The 17,435-nt window shown below is 50.2% G+C and overlaps 1 protein-coding gene across 1 annotated transcript in view; it reads right to left on the reverse strand.

The window, feature by feature from the left end:
* Positions 1-17,435, reverse strand: part of LOC146209682 (sodium-coupled monocarboxylate transporter 2-like) — a 157,193-nt gene that overhangs the window by 46,164 nt on the left and 93,594 nt on the right. The window contains exon 9 of the mRNA XM_084603016.1: positions 7,351-7,460. Within this exon, the coding sequence (XP_084459142.1) occupies positions 7,351-7,460 (110 nt within the window). The remainder of the gene's footprint in view (positions 1-7,350; positions 7,461-17,435) is intronic.

A 17,435-nucleotide genomic window follows, 5' to 3' on the forward strand; every position in this document is an offset into this window, starting at 1 on the left:
GTCTCATGCGTGGCGGTATTAAACGCATATGTGATGAAGGGCAGTATGGTGTCCCAGTTCTTATGCCCTGCGTCCACATACATGGCTAGCATGTTGACAAGCGTTCTGTTGACGCGCTCAGTGAAGCCATTGTCTGGGGATGGTATGGCGTCGAGTGTCGGAAAGTTACGGCGCATAAACGCATGAGCTCTTCAACAACATCAGCAGTGAATTGTCGGCCCCGATCAGGGATGACAATTCGTGGCGGCCCGTGTCGTAAGATGACTGAGCGCAGCAAGAAAAGCGACACCTGATGCGCCGTAGCAGATGGAAGAGCGGCGGTTTCACAGTAGCGTGTGAGATAGTCCACGCAGATTACAATCCAGCGATTTCCATCCACGGACTTCGGAAACGGACCTATGAGGTCAATGCCTACTTGATCAAACGGAGCTGTCGGGGTCTTCACAGGGTGCAGCAAGCCAGACGGAGTTGCAGTTGGACGTTTGTGGCGCTGACATTGCTTGCAACTGTCAACGTATTGTTCAATCGTCGAGCGCATTCTGGGCCAGTAAAATCTTTCTTGAGCACGGTGGAGTGTTCGAACCGATCCCAAATGCCCAGAAGTTGGGTCATCATGCATAACACGCAATACGTCTGTGCACACCGTCTTGGGAACTACGAGTAGGTATCGTTGGCCGACAGGCGAATAACTCTTTTTCCATAGGAGGCCATCATGCACACAAAAACGGCTTCTAGGTACGTTGGCTTGGGCAAAGAGAGGCTGCAGACTGCTATCATTTTGCTGTTCCGTTTTGAAAACATTCGTGTCGGGAAACGCTGGTTCGAGGGTCGATATATAATTGCCGAAATCGTCGCTTTCAGGTCCAGTCGTGGCCATTGGCATCCTAGAAAGACAATCTGCGTCTGCATGACGCCTCCCGCTTTTGTACACCACGGCAAAGTCATATTCCTGTAACCGCAGGGCCCAGCGTGCGAGGCCACCACATGGGTCTCGAAGGTTCCGCAGCCAACAGAGTGAATGATGGTCAGTTACGATAGTAAACGAACGTCCGTACAAATATGAACGGAAACGCTGCACAGCGAAAACTACAGCTAGGCATTCCTGTTCGGTGACTGTGTAGTTTCGCTCCGGCTTGCTCAGGGTACGACTTGCGTACGCGATAACATGCTCTCGTTCATCGTGCCGTTGGACAAGGACTGCACCGAGACCGATTCCACTAGCGTCCGTGTGTACTTCTGTCAATGCAGTAGGATCGAAGTGACGTAGGATGGGTTTCGATATTAAAAGAATCTTCAGTTGACGGAATGACGCGTCGCAGTCTGGTGTTCAGTCAAAAGTAGAGTTTTTGTGGAGAAGACACGTCAATGGGTAAGCAACGTCTGCAAAGCGATGTATAAAGCATCTAAAATACGAACACAACCCTAGAAAACTGCGCAACTCCTTCACTGTCTGCTGGGGTTTAAAAGACTCAACAGCGACAGTTTTCTGGGGATCCGGCATTACACCATCACCACTGACAAGGTGTCCTAGCACAAGCACTTGGCGCTCTCTAAAGCACCACTTTTTTGAGTTCAGAATTAGGGCGGCGTTGTGCAGACAATTCAAGACACGTACTAGACGGTCATTGTGTTCTTGGAAGGATTTCCCAAATATGACGAAATCGTCCAGATAGCAAAGACAAATGTCCCATTTTAAGCCGCGCAAAATTGGGTCCATAAAGCGTTCAAATGTGGCTGGCGCATTACACAGCCCGAATGGCATAACATTAAACTCATCAAGACCATCTGGCGTTACGAAGGCTGTTTTTTTCTTGTCCGCAGGGTCCATTGGAATTTACCAGTAGCCAGATCTGAGATCAAGACAAGAAAAATAAAACGCACCAGAGAGGCAGTCGAGGACATTATCGATGCGAGGAAGAGGATAGACGTCCTTTTTCGTAACAGACTTTAGACGCCAATAATCGACGCAGAATCGCCACGAACCGTCTTCCTTATGTACAAGAATGACAGGGGCAGCCCAGGGGCTAGATGACTCCCGTATCACCTTCTTCCGTAGCATATCCTCCACTTGCTCATGAATGATTTTGCGCTCAGATAGGGACACGCGATATGGCTTTTGACGAATGGGACGAGCCGAACCAGTGTCGATGTTATGATGGGTCCGATGTGCAGGGCGAGAGGTTGGTCCATCTGTTTGAGAAAAGTCAAACATAGGCGAAAAAGGTAGAAGAATATCCACAAGAGTACGGCGTTGAGGTGAGCTGAGATCGGCGCTGATCATGCGGATGATCGAAGTTTCATCAGCAGGCAGAAGTACGGTGGCACTCGTAGCATCTGTGACCAAAGCAACGACGTGGGGCGCATCAGGTCCACAGGAGGCAAGCTTCAATCCCTTTGGTAAAACTGCGGGCTCGGACGATGGATTGATGGTCCATAACGAGGCACTACCGTGATGCACGGAGATCATACAGTGAGGGATAATTACGTTTTTCTTCAGGCATGCTGAGTGAACTGGGTGCACCACGGCCTGGAATGAAACCTTCTCAAGAAGTGGAACGGATACGGGGACGAACATGGCAGACAAGGGTGGAACTACGGTGTCTTCGGTAATACTAAAAACTGTTTCTTCATCACGGCCACTTTCAAAAAGTGTCGGCAGATGCGAGCCATCAAAATGAACCTCTTGACTTCGGCAGTCCACAGTAGCGGCACAAAACTTCAAGAAGTCCATTCCTAAAATGATGTCATGCGTAGAGTGGGGTAAGACTACGAATTCGGCTTGAAAACTTGCACCACCCACAGACACTTGCGCACTACACACACCCAGTGGTCGCAACGCCTCTCCACTCACACCACAAAATGTTGAAGCACGGTCATAGTCAAACATCACTTTGCGTCCCAACAGGCGGCTAAACTGATTACTCATCACAGACACAGTCGCACCCGTATCTACCCAAGCTAATGTACACATACCATCAATGAACACACGAATTTTGTTTTTGAGCATTGCAGTTGGAGGGATGTTTGCACACAGCACATTTCCAGCGGCCTCACCCCCATCGGTCGCGCTGGTTAGTTTTCCGGATGGGACGACATGGGGCACCGCCGCGGTGATGGAGAACGACGTGCACGGAAGGCGGGTGGAGGAGTAACACTTCGCTCAGATGCTGAGGAATGGTCGCGGAGATTCCCGTTCTGGATGTTGCCGAAGTACCCACGGGGAGTATTGGATTGCTGGAAAACGGGGCTGTATTGCCGATTGTTGGGTACTGCTGGAGGCACCGGGCGGTTATAGCGTGGCGGGAACCTACTGCGGCAGTATCTGGCGATGCGACCTTCGACGCCGCAGCGGTAGCATATCGGTGGGGAAGGCATAAAATGCTGTTGTGGATACGAGCCAGGCACATCAGGGCGCATCGTAGGTATGGCTTAATGCTCCCACTGCACAGGAATCCTTGTAGATCGAATAGAAGATCTAGGTGCACTTGAGGTGACATCGTACCTTGGGGCTTCAAACATCGACGCAGTCGGGTTGTCAAAATGCATTGGCGGGTAGTCAATAGAAGCTGCAATTTCAGGAGCTTGAGAGAAATGCTGCACTTGAATCGCTTGTGGTGGTGAAGCCGGCCGTCTAGAGGCCCTCTGGACAGAAACTTCAGCAGATTCATGCGGGGGAAGCGTGTTGATCCGTAGAAGTTCTTCACGCACGATTTGCCGGATAGTTGACGGAAGATCTAGTTGGGCATGGTCATCAAGACTGGCCACAGTAGGCACGTTGGCCAGCCGCCCAAATTTCGGCGCAATACGACGTGTTTTAAAAGCTTGAAACGCGCGGATGTGTCTAATGACATCGGAGACAGTGTCAAGGCTGTCTTTGGCGATTAAGAAGTTGTACACGTCCGCCACGATACCCTTCAAAATGTGACCGACTCTGTCTTCCTCGGGCATGTTGGAATTGACACATTTGCATAACTTGAGGATCTCTTCTGTTTTAGTTGTACAGGTTTCATCGGGCAATTGAGCTCTTTGTGCAAGGGTCTGCTCAGCCCGCTTTTTGCTGGAAACAGAGTCGCCAAAACGCAGTTTTAACTCGGTGGCGAACCGTTCCCAAGTCGTTAAGTTACCCTCGTTATTCTCAAACCAGGTCATAGCCGTGTGAGTGAGAAAGAAAACGACGTTTGTTAGCATGGTAAGAGGGTCCCACCGGTTGTACCGACTAACACGTTGATAATGAAGTAGCCACTTCTCAACGTCCTCACCTTTTTCTCCGGCAAAAGGTCGTGGTTCCCGGTAAGGCTGGGACGGAATTGGGTTGGAGTGGGCAGGCATGCCGCCAGCCTGGCTTGCAGCGTCGCGGCTTGCATGGTTTGTGTCGGCGTGGTCCATAATGGTCGTGAGCGGTGGCAGTCCAGCGATGCGGCGACTACGTCGAAGCTCCAGTTGGTCTTGCAGCGCTGTAGGTAGGGATCGAGGGGATCGTACGGAGCACCTTCCACCAAGTTGTTACGATGAAATAAGAAGGGGTGTTTATTTACAGTGCTGATGTAGCGGAACAAGATGAAGCCTATTAGCGCCCAGAAACCAACACTTCTTCTTCCTCTTCTGCCACACCATCACCATCCTTCATCGTCGTCATTAGCGTGACAATATGTAGTGACGAAAATTGTTTGTCCATAAGCAAAGTAGCATCTTGTATTATTTCACAGCTTAATTCCCAAAATTAACGTTTACGCGCAAGATTCTCTCATGCAGTTAAAGTTATTGACTTTTTGCTGCTACAAAACTGAATGTTTGTGGGCGCGCGTGTGTGAAAATAACTCGTGCGCAGGTACTCAATATATTTGCGGCCTCGCATAAGGTCAGTACTGTTGCACGTTTTCATTGTAGTGAGGAAGTAAAGTCACTATTGCTGCAGCCCGCTGCGAAGAAGCAGACTCGCGACTCGAAGTCCCTGCGTCGCTTGGAATACCAGCTCTAACCCAGCCAGACCACCGGAAGAAAAAGATCGAGAGCAAAAGACTGCAAAACCACAGCATCTGCGCTCACGCATTCCCCCGGGGGAGAAAAATTGTTTTTCTGCTGCCCGTAGTGATGTCATCCCTGCTTGGAGCCTTTGGGGAGGGGAGAAGGCTGTGCTTGCGGAGGAGCCATGGTGTGGACAAAACAAACTGTCTCGAGCACTTCCACTTACAAGGAAAAAAATAAATAGAAAATACTCCGCGAGATACGCATACGTGACGTGTAGGCTACGTCACCCATCTGTCAAGGGATTGCGCATCGAGGATCTGCAAAACCATTATCTCCTGATTGACTCTCGGTCGCCTGGTGCGCCGGAATATTGTGGGAGCGTGGCGCCATCTGGCTACATAAAGGGGATCTGCGCATGAGTACTGACGGCCCGCAGTATCGGCAGACGGTAGCAGTAGGCAGTGGTGTCTCCAAGCTCTGGCTGGCTTGGTTGCTCGCCCAGGCACTCGCACAGGACCCTCGGGGAAACCGTTTTGACTGGGCTGTTAAAGGGGGCTGTCGTCAACTCTTTCTTTTTGCTACGGAAGCAGCCCAGAGCCCCAATATGGCATCACCCGTCACTCTTCCGTAAAATCGTGTTAGCGCAGCCGTCGGCTTTGGCGTGCGCATCAAGAGTATATATAATTCTCTGATTGTTTTAATTATCTAATTCTATTTGGCAATGAATTTGCCCTTCTTGTCGCTAAGAGAGCAGATCTTCCTTTTTTTTTCATCTTAAGGACTCTCTTCCCCCCTATTCATACTTTATAAGCTGCTAAAACGCTTTCACAATGTATTTACTTACTTCATTTACTTGCAGCATATCTATTATGATTTAGAATTCGCTCTTTGACGTTTTTGATCGTAGCTCTTCGTCTCTTGAGGTAGTTTAGAAGACTTCTTGTTGGGCGCATTGGTGTATACTATTGTAAGAACAAGTTGCGCACAGAAAGACACACACAGGAAAAATAAACACAAGGTTGCGCTCTTCCTGCCTACTTTGTGTTTATTGTCTCTTGAGATTACTTCCCAGTATCTTCTCAAGCTTCGCTACATTGTATGTTAGTTACAGCGAATAATTATTCCGGACTAAGATTGTTCTCGCACTTTGAAATGGAATATCTACTCGCCAAAAATAGTTTACATTTTACCTTTAGCGCGTTGATAGACGTCTTTATTTTTAGCATCTTAATTCGTCTTTTATATGCAGGCTTGTTCAGGGCTTTGGCGTAAAATGGTCACTACCTCACATATTGGCTTACACCTCCACTTTTATTACGCCATAATGATCGCACAATACGAACTGCACGCCACTTTTAGTGACGCTATTCGGGCTCTTCTATTGCACTGCCATCTCTCTCGTTTTAGGAGGTGTGCACTAATTATCGATAGACTATTTCTTTTTCGAACTGTGTAATAAAGGTGTCTTTCCATGTTTGTACCTAAATGTAGTCGTCCAATGCCTTATCGACTGCCTCCTTATTGCGCACCTTGGCGCACTGTTCGCCCATCAGACCAGCGTACTGTAATCTTTATCTACTCATTGTGGCTTGAAACACTCAGCTAACATTTTACACTTGAATAATTATGAATAATGTAGGCTCATAGGCAGTGCGACGTGTTCAAGAAGACATGCTTATGCCACCGCGGTTTGTCCACCAACCGTCTAATGCTTAAGTACAAGTATGCTCTACGTGTACGCAGAAAGCAGCGCCCTAACTTTCTTTTTGTTTCCCTGTCTTGCGGCCTTAGCAATGCGAATGTGATGTCAGGCTAGCTTACGTGTTTGTGCTTGTCTCAGAGTACACCATGCTTTTTTACATTTCGCCCTTGTCCGTGTGTGGACGCTGTCACCGCAATTCTGTGTCATATATTGCCGTCTGTCATAAAGGGAGTGTGAGCAAAACAATGGGTCACCGCGACAGGTGGGTACAATACAGGTGACACGATATTAAAAGAAGAAGAAATGATGCCAGAAATACGCACAAGTGAGTACGACGAGGTTTTCGCAGAAATTCGCACTGAAGAACGTGACTATAGTCTGTCAGGAACGAGAAATGTCATGGCCACAATGGCTACAAATAACAAAAAATATTTCGTTTTAAATGTTTCACCAAACTACACAATAGTCCTTAGTGCAATCTGTCAGGCAATATTTGTTTTTATTAAAAATCTCCATCATCTGTCTGTGCATTTGCTTCATTTATTTCTTTTTTAGTTCTCACGTGTTTAGATTTCTGCTTTTTTGTGCCTTTTATACAATCGCGTAAAATAAGAAAATCAGCTTTATTTTCAGCATTAACTTTAACGATAGGTAATACGACGAGAGAAAGAAGTTCTTACCTGTGCCGCGTGTAATCCACAGAACATGCTGGTCGGCCTTCTTAGAGCTCCGGGAAATGACATCAATATATAGGATTGTAGCTTGAGAATTAATCATTGATGAAACGGTGCTGGAACAGCGGTAAGGAAAAGTATTGTCACATGGCCGTACGAACAGGCACGGATTTCACGAACAACCGAAAAGCAAGCTTTTGCCACAGACCCTAAAACCAATCGGTTGCAGCTAGAAGGCAGCTTGTGCAGTTAGAAGGGTCGATGAGGATCGATACTACCAACGCTGTCGGCCGCACGTTTAGTGAAAGAGAACTTAGACGGTCACCATCACCTATTTTGTTCGTGCCATGGCTTCAATTATCTGAGCATTTTGTGAATTCACAACTGTGTGACTTCTTGCGGGCAATTAAAATGAAGTCGTCGGGTAGAACGACTTCAACGCACGAGTCGCACCGACAGGTCCTTTGAAGTTCGGAAGTTAAGAGAGAGAGAGAGAGAGAGAGAGAGAGGGAGTGAAGCTTATGACTGACAAATGACCGCCATTGACCTCTTGTCCTTTCACGTTTAAAAAATAATCACAGGCCACTGAAACTGGTAGGGTTCGAGCTCGGGCACCAGTGATACGTAGCCGAGCCTTTCAACTAGTGAGCCACCGCGGCTTTTTTTGTTTTTATTGCAGTGAGCCACTAAAGCGGGTGCTTGCATTCGTAATAACCAGTGCTAAATAGAGAAATGCATCCGCCTTGACCCGGGCTCGCAGACGGCACCGCAAACTCGTGGTTCTAGGGTGTTTCGATGTGCACGCCCTCTGCTAGTATCAAGCCTCCCTTTAGGAGGGCATGTGCCGCCTCGCTGGTGTTGGGAGTCTGCCGGTGGCCATTTTCATACCCTCTCGCGCGGCGTCGCAGCAGCCGTCACAAGTGCGTTCGCTTCGTCGCCTTTTCTATTGGTACTGACGCGGGGCGCATGGAAAAATGCCACGTTGTTGTGTGCCGCAGTGCACCAACTACTCCATAAACGGGTGGAGAATATTCCAGTTCTCGAGAAACCCCCAGAAAAGCCTCCTTTGGACATTAAAGACAAATCGCGACAAGCGGCAGCCGACAAACACGGGCATTTGCAGAATGAGTGACAATTTGTCCTTCCTATGCCATGGAATTAAACCGTGCGTGCTGTTGACGCATGTGGTTTATTTTTTTTAAGGAAACGTGTGGAAGGTCTTAGCAGGAAAATGTGCACATCTGGCAACTCTAACATTAAGGATCGCTGAGAATGACCAACTTGGTGCGCGGGAATTGTGTGGCGAGAAAGTGTCGCCAAATTGGACTACTGACAGAATGAGCATTGCTCCACGTAAAGATTCGGACCCGCTAAAGAAAGCGTTTTTTTTTTCGAGAATGAGAATTTTCGGCAAAACAATTAGACGTCCTTGTTTGGCGCACCTTGTTTGGGGTGCCGCCGGTTACCCACCGGTTTTTAAATGGGTACAAGCTTTCCCCCGGCCTGGTGCTCGGCTGTTCTGGGGTGAAATGCTTGGGAAAAGGGGTCACGGCCCAAATAGTTGCGCCGATGTGGCAGTGATTCGTTCCGCCATCGGACAACAATAAGTCCGCCTTGCGCGGCAACAGCCCATTATGTGGCCCTTTTGACAGCTGCCCACACCCAGTTTGTTTTCTTTTAGCCCTGTGAGAACTTGACCTTTGCAGGTCATTAGTTGTTCGAAACATAAGCCCTCTAAGGAGCACAGCAGGGTTAGCAGAGCCTCTTCCAAACGCACACCCCTGAGAGAACCGGCGCCGGGCCGGGGGACGCTTGTACCCATTTTACCGGTGGGTGTCCGGCGGTGGGTTTCGAACTGGCCACCTCCCGCAGTCGAGACAGGCGCCCCAACCACTCGGCCACGACTTGAAATTAAAGCTTGAAAGAAAGAACATCAAATCTCTTCACAAGCGCAGACGCCATTCCCCTTCATTTAAGATTCATGAAAAGAGAAAAAAAATTAGGGGAACCTAAGCAATCCTTAAAATGCGTACATTCAAGGGCGCTATTTGTCGATTAGCGTAGTCTTGCAGTGAAATGCTGCTGGGTCATTTAGTAGTGCTGCATTAGCGTTGCGAGTCTCCGAATGTTGCTACTTATAAGGTCCTGACTAAACAATGTAAATTAGTATATATTGGTGATTTTGGGATGTAGCAGCTAAATTATATATATTGTTACGACGGGGGTTTGACTTCGGAGCACTGCACAGGTATAGGAGGCCAAGAACTCAGCTGGTGAACGGCTGTGAGTCCGGCACAGGCACGAGTTTCTCCTCGTCTTTCTCAACTTCCTTTTTCCTTCCTTCATCTATGTGTTTTCCTCTTCTTCAGGATTGCTACATTTCCCCCCGGGACAGCCGACGCCCCCCTGGGCAAGGGAAATAATCGTTCCCACGGGATTGGCCGGGCTTCATCCGGGCGACATGAGCGAGTTCCGCTGTAGCTGAGCGACGACCACTTGCGGTCATGCGTGCGGTTTCGTAATTCAGGTCACTGACGCGGTTGAGGACAACGTAAGGGCCAGTGTAATACGCCAGCATTTTTTGGGCTAAACCACGTTTCCGGAGAGGTTGCCAAAGCCACACTAAGTCTCCAGGTGTGTAAGACACATGGCGATGTTGTCTGTTGTACCGAGCTTTGGAACGCTCTTGCGAAGCCAGAATCCGCAAACAGGCGAGAGGGCGAGTTTCTGCGGCCCGATAAAGAGTTTCGGCGATGCAAGGTTCGTCATGGACGGAATAGGGAAGAATCGTGTTGAGGGAATACCGAGGATCACAAGCATAGAGAAGAAAAATGGGCTGTAGCCGGTCGTCTCATGCTTTGCAGTATTGAAGGCAAATGTTATAAACGGCAGTATTGTATCCCAGTTATTGTGGTCTGATGCAATGTACACAGAGGGCATGTTGACAAGTGTGCGGTTGGTGCACTCCGTCAAACCGTTGGTTTGAGGGTGGTATGGTGTAGAGTGTCGAAAATGTGACGAGCACACACGGATAAGCTCTTACACGACATCTGCCGTAAACTGCCGACCTCGATCACTGATGATCACTCGCGGAGGTCTATGGCGCAGGATGACGGAACGGAGCAAGAACATGGACACGTGGTGAGCGGTGGCTGAAGGAAGAGCGGCCGTTCCGCAGTAGCGGGTGAGATTCTCGACACAAACACGATACAGCGATTTCTATCGGAAGATTTCGGGAAGGGACCCATAAGGTCGATTCCAACTTTCTCAAATGCACCATGTGGTGGAGTCACAGGCCGCAGCAGACCCTGTGGCGTGGATGTAGGGTGTTTGTGCCGTTGGTACTCAATGCAGCTCGCCACATATCGCTCAGTATGGAACATCTTCGGCCAATACAACCGGTCGCGGGCACAGTCGAGGGCTTGTGCAGAGTCCAGGTAATCGGAAGTGGGGTCGTCGTGCATTGCACGCAGGATGCACGAGCGGTAACTCTCGGGAACCACAAGTAGAAAATTCGTGCCGGTGATGGAATACCTAGTTTGTACAGAAGGCCATCACGGAGACAGAATGGGCTGGGAGCTTTGGAATCCCGCGCAGCCGCAAGCAGCGGCTCGAGGCTTACGTTGGTTTCTTGTGCATTCCGCAGAGCCGAGTCGTCAGGAAACTCGGGAACAACGGAGGAGATGTAGTGATCGAAGTCAGCAGAGTCACATTCGGTCGAGGGAAATGGGAGACGTGATAGGCAGTCTGCGTCGGCGTGTTTGCGGCCACTCTTGTACGAGAGAGTGAAGTCGTACTCCTGCAGACGAAGGGCCCGGCGTGCCAGACAACCAGATGGATCACGAAGGTTGACGAGCCAACGCAGGGCATGGTGGTCTGTTACAACCGTGAAATTGCGTTCATATAGGTAGCACCCAAAACGGTGAACAGCGAAAAATACAGCGAGGCACTCTTGCCCCGTAACAGTGTAATTACGCTCAGGTTTGCTGAGGAAACGGCTTGCATACGCAACTACATGCTCTCCGGTTGCCGAACGTTACGCAAGCACAGCATCAACACCAATCCCACTTGCATCAGTATGCACTTCCGTCGGAGCGAAGGGGTTGAAGTGCCGTAGTATGGGATGTGACGTAAGCAGAAACTTTAGCTGGTGGAAAGACGCGTCACAATCTGAGGTCCAGTCGAAAGGGACATCCTTTCGTAGAAGGGACGTCAGAGGGTAAGCGACGTCGGCAAACCTTGGGACGAATGGTCGAAAGTAGGAGCACAGCCCTAGAGAACTGCGGTACTCCTTTTGGTTTTGGGGTCTTTCAAATGCTGCAACTGCTGCAGCCTTCTGTGAATCTGGCCGAACTCCATCGCGGTCGACGAGATGCCCGAGTAGCAGCGCTTGACGCTCGCCAAAACATCACCTTTTAGAATTCAGGACAAGGCCAGCCTTCTGCAGGCAATCTAAAACAATAGCGAGTCACGTGTTATGTTTAGTAAAAGTCCGGCCAAAAATAAGAACGTCGTCTAAACACCACATGCAGATTTCCCACTTGAGACCACGAAGTACTGTGTCCATAAATCTCTGAAAAGTGGCCGGCGCGTTATATAGGCCGAAGGGCATCACATTGAATTCAAATAGGTCGTCCGGAGTAACAAATGCAGTTTTTTTTTTGTCAGCGGGGTCCATCGGAATCTGCCAATACCCTGATCGCAAGTGAACCGAAGAGAAATAAGATGCAGAGAAAAGGCAGTCTAAGGCATCGTCGATGCGCGGGAGAGGATACACATCCTTTTGAGTGATGGAGTTGAGGCGACGGTAGTCGATGAAGAACCTCCATGTTCCGTCCTTTTTTTTACCAATATCACGGGAGCAGCCGAAGGACTGAAGGACTCCTGAATTTCGACCCTGTTCAACGTGTCTTTACCTTTCTAGTTGATCACCTTGCGCTCTCACGGCGACACGCGGTACGGCTTTTGTCGGATCGGGTAGGCAGATCCTGTGTTAATCCTGTGGCGTGCGCGCGACAGCGGAAAGCGTCGAGAGCCGTCGGATTGCGCGAAATCAAAGACGGACATGTGCTGGGACAAGAGGTTCTTCAACATCTGTCGTTGTGAGGTGTTTAACGATGCGCTGATAATCTCAAGAAGCTTCTCGTCAACGGGTGAGTTAGTGGCGGTGTTATCAAGGGAAGAAATAAGGAGAGTTACATAATTCGGGAGAGCTGCTCTACATGAAGCTAGATTAGAGCCCGCTGGAAAAACAACCGGGTCTGGCGAGCAATTTATAGTCCACAGTCCGGTACGGCCCTCTTTCACGCAAAATAACAATGCGGCACTGATACATTTTTCTTTACGCACTGTAAATTAAGAGGCGCCACAGCAACCTCAAAAATGTTATTAATAGGACGGGAGCACGACACCTAAACGCACACTGCAGAATGTGACGGTACGATGACTTCATCACAGACACACAAAACGTCTTCATAATTTGACATCTTTTGCAAAAGTTCACGAGGAAGAGAACCCCTAACACTTAGCTCTCCCGTTCGACCATCAACTGTAGCGCCGCACGTGCGCAGGAAGTCAATTCCCAATATTACATCGTATGTTGATCGGGGCAGTACCGCAAATCCCGCGGAAATACTGCACCCCCCCACGAAACTTGAACGCTGCATTCCCCGACCGGACACAATAACTTACCACTTACTCCATAACAATAAGCATAGTAAATATATGTATATATATATATATATATATATATATATATATATATATATACATATATATATATTGAAATGTGGATTTAATAACTGGTTCGAACGTCTAGCACTGGCAGTAATTCGGGCACAGCAGGATCGAATTACCAGCCGCGGGGCACAGCTTCAGCGCGAGAGAGATGGGCGCCGGAGACAAGCGATGATGATTGCGATGCCGCAGCGTTGTTTGTTCTTTGTCTTCTTTGCATTTCCCCCGCGTGAAGAAGTCGCCATCCTGGCGACTCACGGAGAAGAGACGACCAGAGGGTTGTAATGCGGCTTGAGGCGGCTAACATGGACAACCTCACGGCCGCGGCGGCGGTGGTCGGAAGAAGGGGTGACTGGCTCGATGATGTAGTTTACAGGGGATGTCCGTTCTAAGACGCGATATGGTCCGTGGAATTTCGTTTCTAGTTTGCTGGTGGTAGGAACACATAGCCCAACGAAGCCGTTGGCCAGGAACGTTGGGGCAGGGGTATCGCTATCATGCTGATCTTTGCGATAGCCTTGACTGTTGGAGGTAAATGTGCGAGGTAGCTGACAGCACTCCTCGCCTTCTGTATAATATCGGACAAAGCACTGTACTCAGAGGCGTCTGGATGTTATGGCAAAATTGTGTCCAGCGTATAAGATGGCTCACGGCCATATAAGAGAAAGGAGGGCGAAAAACCAGTTGTTGCTTGAGTGGCAGTGTTGTACGCGAACGTTGCGAATGGCAGTACCTGGCCCCAGTTGGAGCTCCCAGATTCAGATGTAACATACATTGCGAGCATGTCTCCAAGCGTACGGTTGAACGCTCCATGAGGCCGTTGGTTTGCGGGTAGTACGCGGTTTTAGCCCGATGTATTGATTTGCAAGCCGACAGGAGCTCGTGACTACTTCGGAAAGAAAGACACGACCTCTATCACTGAGTAGCTCGCGAGTGGCGCCGTGTCGAAGAATGAAGTGGTGCAGAAGAAAATGGGCTACCTCTCGGGCTGTCGTCACGGTAAGTAACGGGTCAGGGGGTCGACGACGACGATGACCCATCGATTACCGGCGGCACTGCATGGTAGCGGACCATAAAGGTCGATTCCCACGCGATCAAACGAACGAGCCGGACACGGTACAGGCTGGAGAGGGCGAGCGGGGTGGCGAGAAATCTTGCGTTGTTGACAAGGGTACAAGAGCGAATGTAACGACGTACGAAATTGTACATTCCCCGCCAGTAATACCTCTGACAAATTCGATCATAGATTTTGAAGACGCCGGCAAGAGCGCTTTGCGGGTCACTGTGATGGGGGGCACAAACCTCGGAACGGAGGCGGCGCGGAATGACAGAAGCCATTTTCTGCCGTCTAAGCTGTTGTTCTTTCGGTAGAGGAGGCCGTCTTGAATGGTAAAATGGGAAGCCTGTCAGTGGAGTGCCCGAGGATGCATAGCCGCAGAAGTAGTGCCAAGGATTTCCAGCAGGTTAGAAACACAAGGTTCTTGTCGTTGATCGAAAGGCATGTCCTCAATGGTGAGTGCTGACAAGGATGCTTGAGGAGGGGATGATGAGGTAGGCGAACGCATAGGTGACCGAGAGTGTCGGCGTCAGAGTGCTTGCGGCCAGAGCGGTACGCTACACGGATGTCATAATCCTAAAGTCTGAGAGCCCAGCGCCCGAGACGGCCAGACGGATCCTTGAGAGACGCGAGCCAGCAGAGAGCATGATGATCTGTAACTACCTCGAAGCAGAGGCCATATAAGTAAGGGCAGAACTTCGTTATAGCCCACATGATTGCTAAGCACTTCTTTTCGGTAACGGAGTTGTTGGACTCGGCTTTGGTAAGAGCATGGCTTGCGTAGGCGACAACGTATTCGGAGAAGCCAGGCTTGCGCTGGGCGAGGACAGCGCCGAGGCCGATACAACTGGCATCGGTGTGAAGTTCTGTAGGTGCAGTAGGGTCGTAATGGCGAAGGATTGGCGGTTACGTCAGAACATTGCGCAGCGTCGCGAATGCATCATCGCAGGCTGGCGACCAAGAGGAGAGGTTAGGGACACCTTTCAAGAGCTGCGTAAGGAAGGCTATGATGGTTGCGAAATTTCGAACAAAACGACGAAAGTACGAGCAGAGGCCGACGCAGCTTCGCAATTGTTTCAAAGGTGTCGGTTTCGGAAAGTCAGCAACGGCGCGCAGCTTCTCAGAATTAGACAGAACTCCATCTTTTCACACAAGATGTCCGAGTATTGTGAGCTGGCGGGCACCGAATAGACACTTTTTAAGGTTCAGTCGAAGACCGCCGCGGGTTAGGCAGGTGAAGATCTGGCGAAGTCGAGTCAAGTGGGTCGGGAAGTCGGTTGAAAAGACGAAGATATCATCGAGGTAGCATAAACAGATGTTCCATTTCAGGCCACGCAGTCAGTGTCCATCATTCTTTCAAATGTGGCTTGGGCGTTACAGTGTTCGAATGGCATAACATTAAATTCGTATAGTCCGTCTGGAGTAATAAAGACGGTCTTAGCGCGATGCTCCTCTGCCATGGGCGCCTGCCAATACCCAGAGCGCAAATCGAGCGAGGAAAAGAATTCTGCGCCTTGCAAGCAGTCTAGGGCATCGTCGATTCATGGGAGGGGGTACACATCACGACGACTAGTTTTGTTGAGGCGGCGATAATCAACACAAAATCGTATGGAGCCATCCTTCTTCTTAACTAGGACCACAGGAGACGACCATGGACTACAGCATTCTCTAATTACTCCGCGTTAGGCAATAATACGGCGCTCAGTCGGGGACACCCGATACGGCCACTGATGGAGAGGTGGGTGAGCGCCAGTGTCGATGAGGTGGGAAACGGTCGTCGTGCGGCCCAAGGAAGATTGCGGGATGTCGAAGGAGGAGCGGAATTGGTGTAGAAGGTCAAGAAGTTGCTCGCGGTAGCGCGGCTCTAGAGCGCTGTCCACAGAATGGTCAAAAAGGTCCCGCTGTAGCGGATCTGAGGCCACACGAGTTGGTGTCAAGACGTGAACTTGGCAAACAGGCAATGACACATCATCAAAGGCGAACAGAAGGTCCACGGGCTCGATGCGGCCGAAGCACTCCCCTTCGATCAATATAGCGGGTTACGCAATAGGATTGGCTACCAGAAGTGTGCAAGCGCCGTTGTTCATGTCAAGGACGGCAAACGGCAGCGGTGAGGGGCGGCGGCGGCAGACAGCGTTAGGGGGTACAAGGATGACTGTCTTGCGTCGGGGCAGCGGATGATTGTCGAAGTTCTGCACCGGCTGCACCGAGGGCAGCGGAACTGTAGGTGGCGCCAGAATGGGCGGTGGTGAAGGGGGAGCCTGACTCTGCAGAACTTCCGCATATGTGGGACGGTTGTCGGTCCCCGATAGCAACGGCGGGCTCGTAACTACATGCGAAAGAGGGCTCTTGAGCACCTGTCGCACCTCCTTCCGCACTATAGCAACAACGGAAGCTGGCGATTGCTGCAGAGGGCTCTAGAAATTGCTCAGTTCTTCGCGCACGACGCTGCGAATCAGTTCGCGCAAAGCATCGGGATGCCGCTCGGAAGATGAAAATGATTCCGCGATTGTGCCTGTATGAAAAGGTATGTCATAAGCCACGGCACGTTCTTGTATTACCCTTTCCATTCTGGTGGCCTCTGCAAGAAATCCATTTAGAGTCGACGGTAGGTCGCGCACAAGGCCTGCGAACAACTGCTCTTTCAAACCCCGTATCAAGTGCCTGACCTTTTTGTCCTCGGACATGGCGGGATCGGCTCGCCTGAAGAGGCGCGTCATGGCCTCGACGTACGCTTGGACACTCTCATTCGGCATTTGGATGTGAGAGTCAATGGCACGTTCTGCATGCTTGCGACAATCCGCGCTAGTGTAAGCCTCGAGCAGTTGACGACGAAATTCCGGCCACGTTAACACTTGCCCTCGGTTCTCGAACCAGATACGGGCGCCGTCCTCAAGGCTGAAGTAGACGTTCCTTAGTTTGGCAGCATCGTCTCAGTGGTTGAAAGCAGTGACACGTTCAAACTGAAGGAACCAGTCCTCCACATCCTCAAAGAGGTCCCCATGGAAAGACTTCGGTACCCGAGGGGCCTGCAAGGTGTAGTTACAGGCCGGTGCGACGCCCATTACGTGCTGAGCAGAAGCACTGGATGTCATGGCGGCTGCTAATGGCTGAAGCTCCGGAGACAGTACCTGGAGCCGTCGACTGGCGCGATGCACTGGGGTGTCCAATGGCACAGGGCTTGCGCGACGTCTTGCAAGTGGAGACTCTTGCATAGGCGATCGTTTCACCCAGTAACTCCACCAGAATGTCACGTACACGGTGGCTAAGGATACCAATGATAGCAGGGGGTAGTCCA

Source organism: Amblyomma maculatum, chromosome 1 (assembly GCF_055883805.1).
Source record: "Amblyomma maculatum isolate TAMU_Amacu chromosome 1, ASM5588380v1, whole genome shotgun sequence".
NCBI lineage: Eukaryota > Metazoa > Arthropoda > Arachnida > Ixodida > Ixodidae > Amblyomma > Amblyomma maculatum.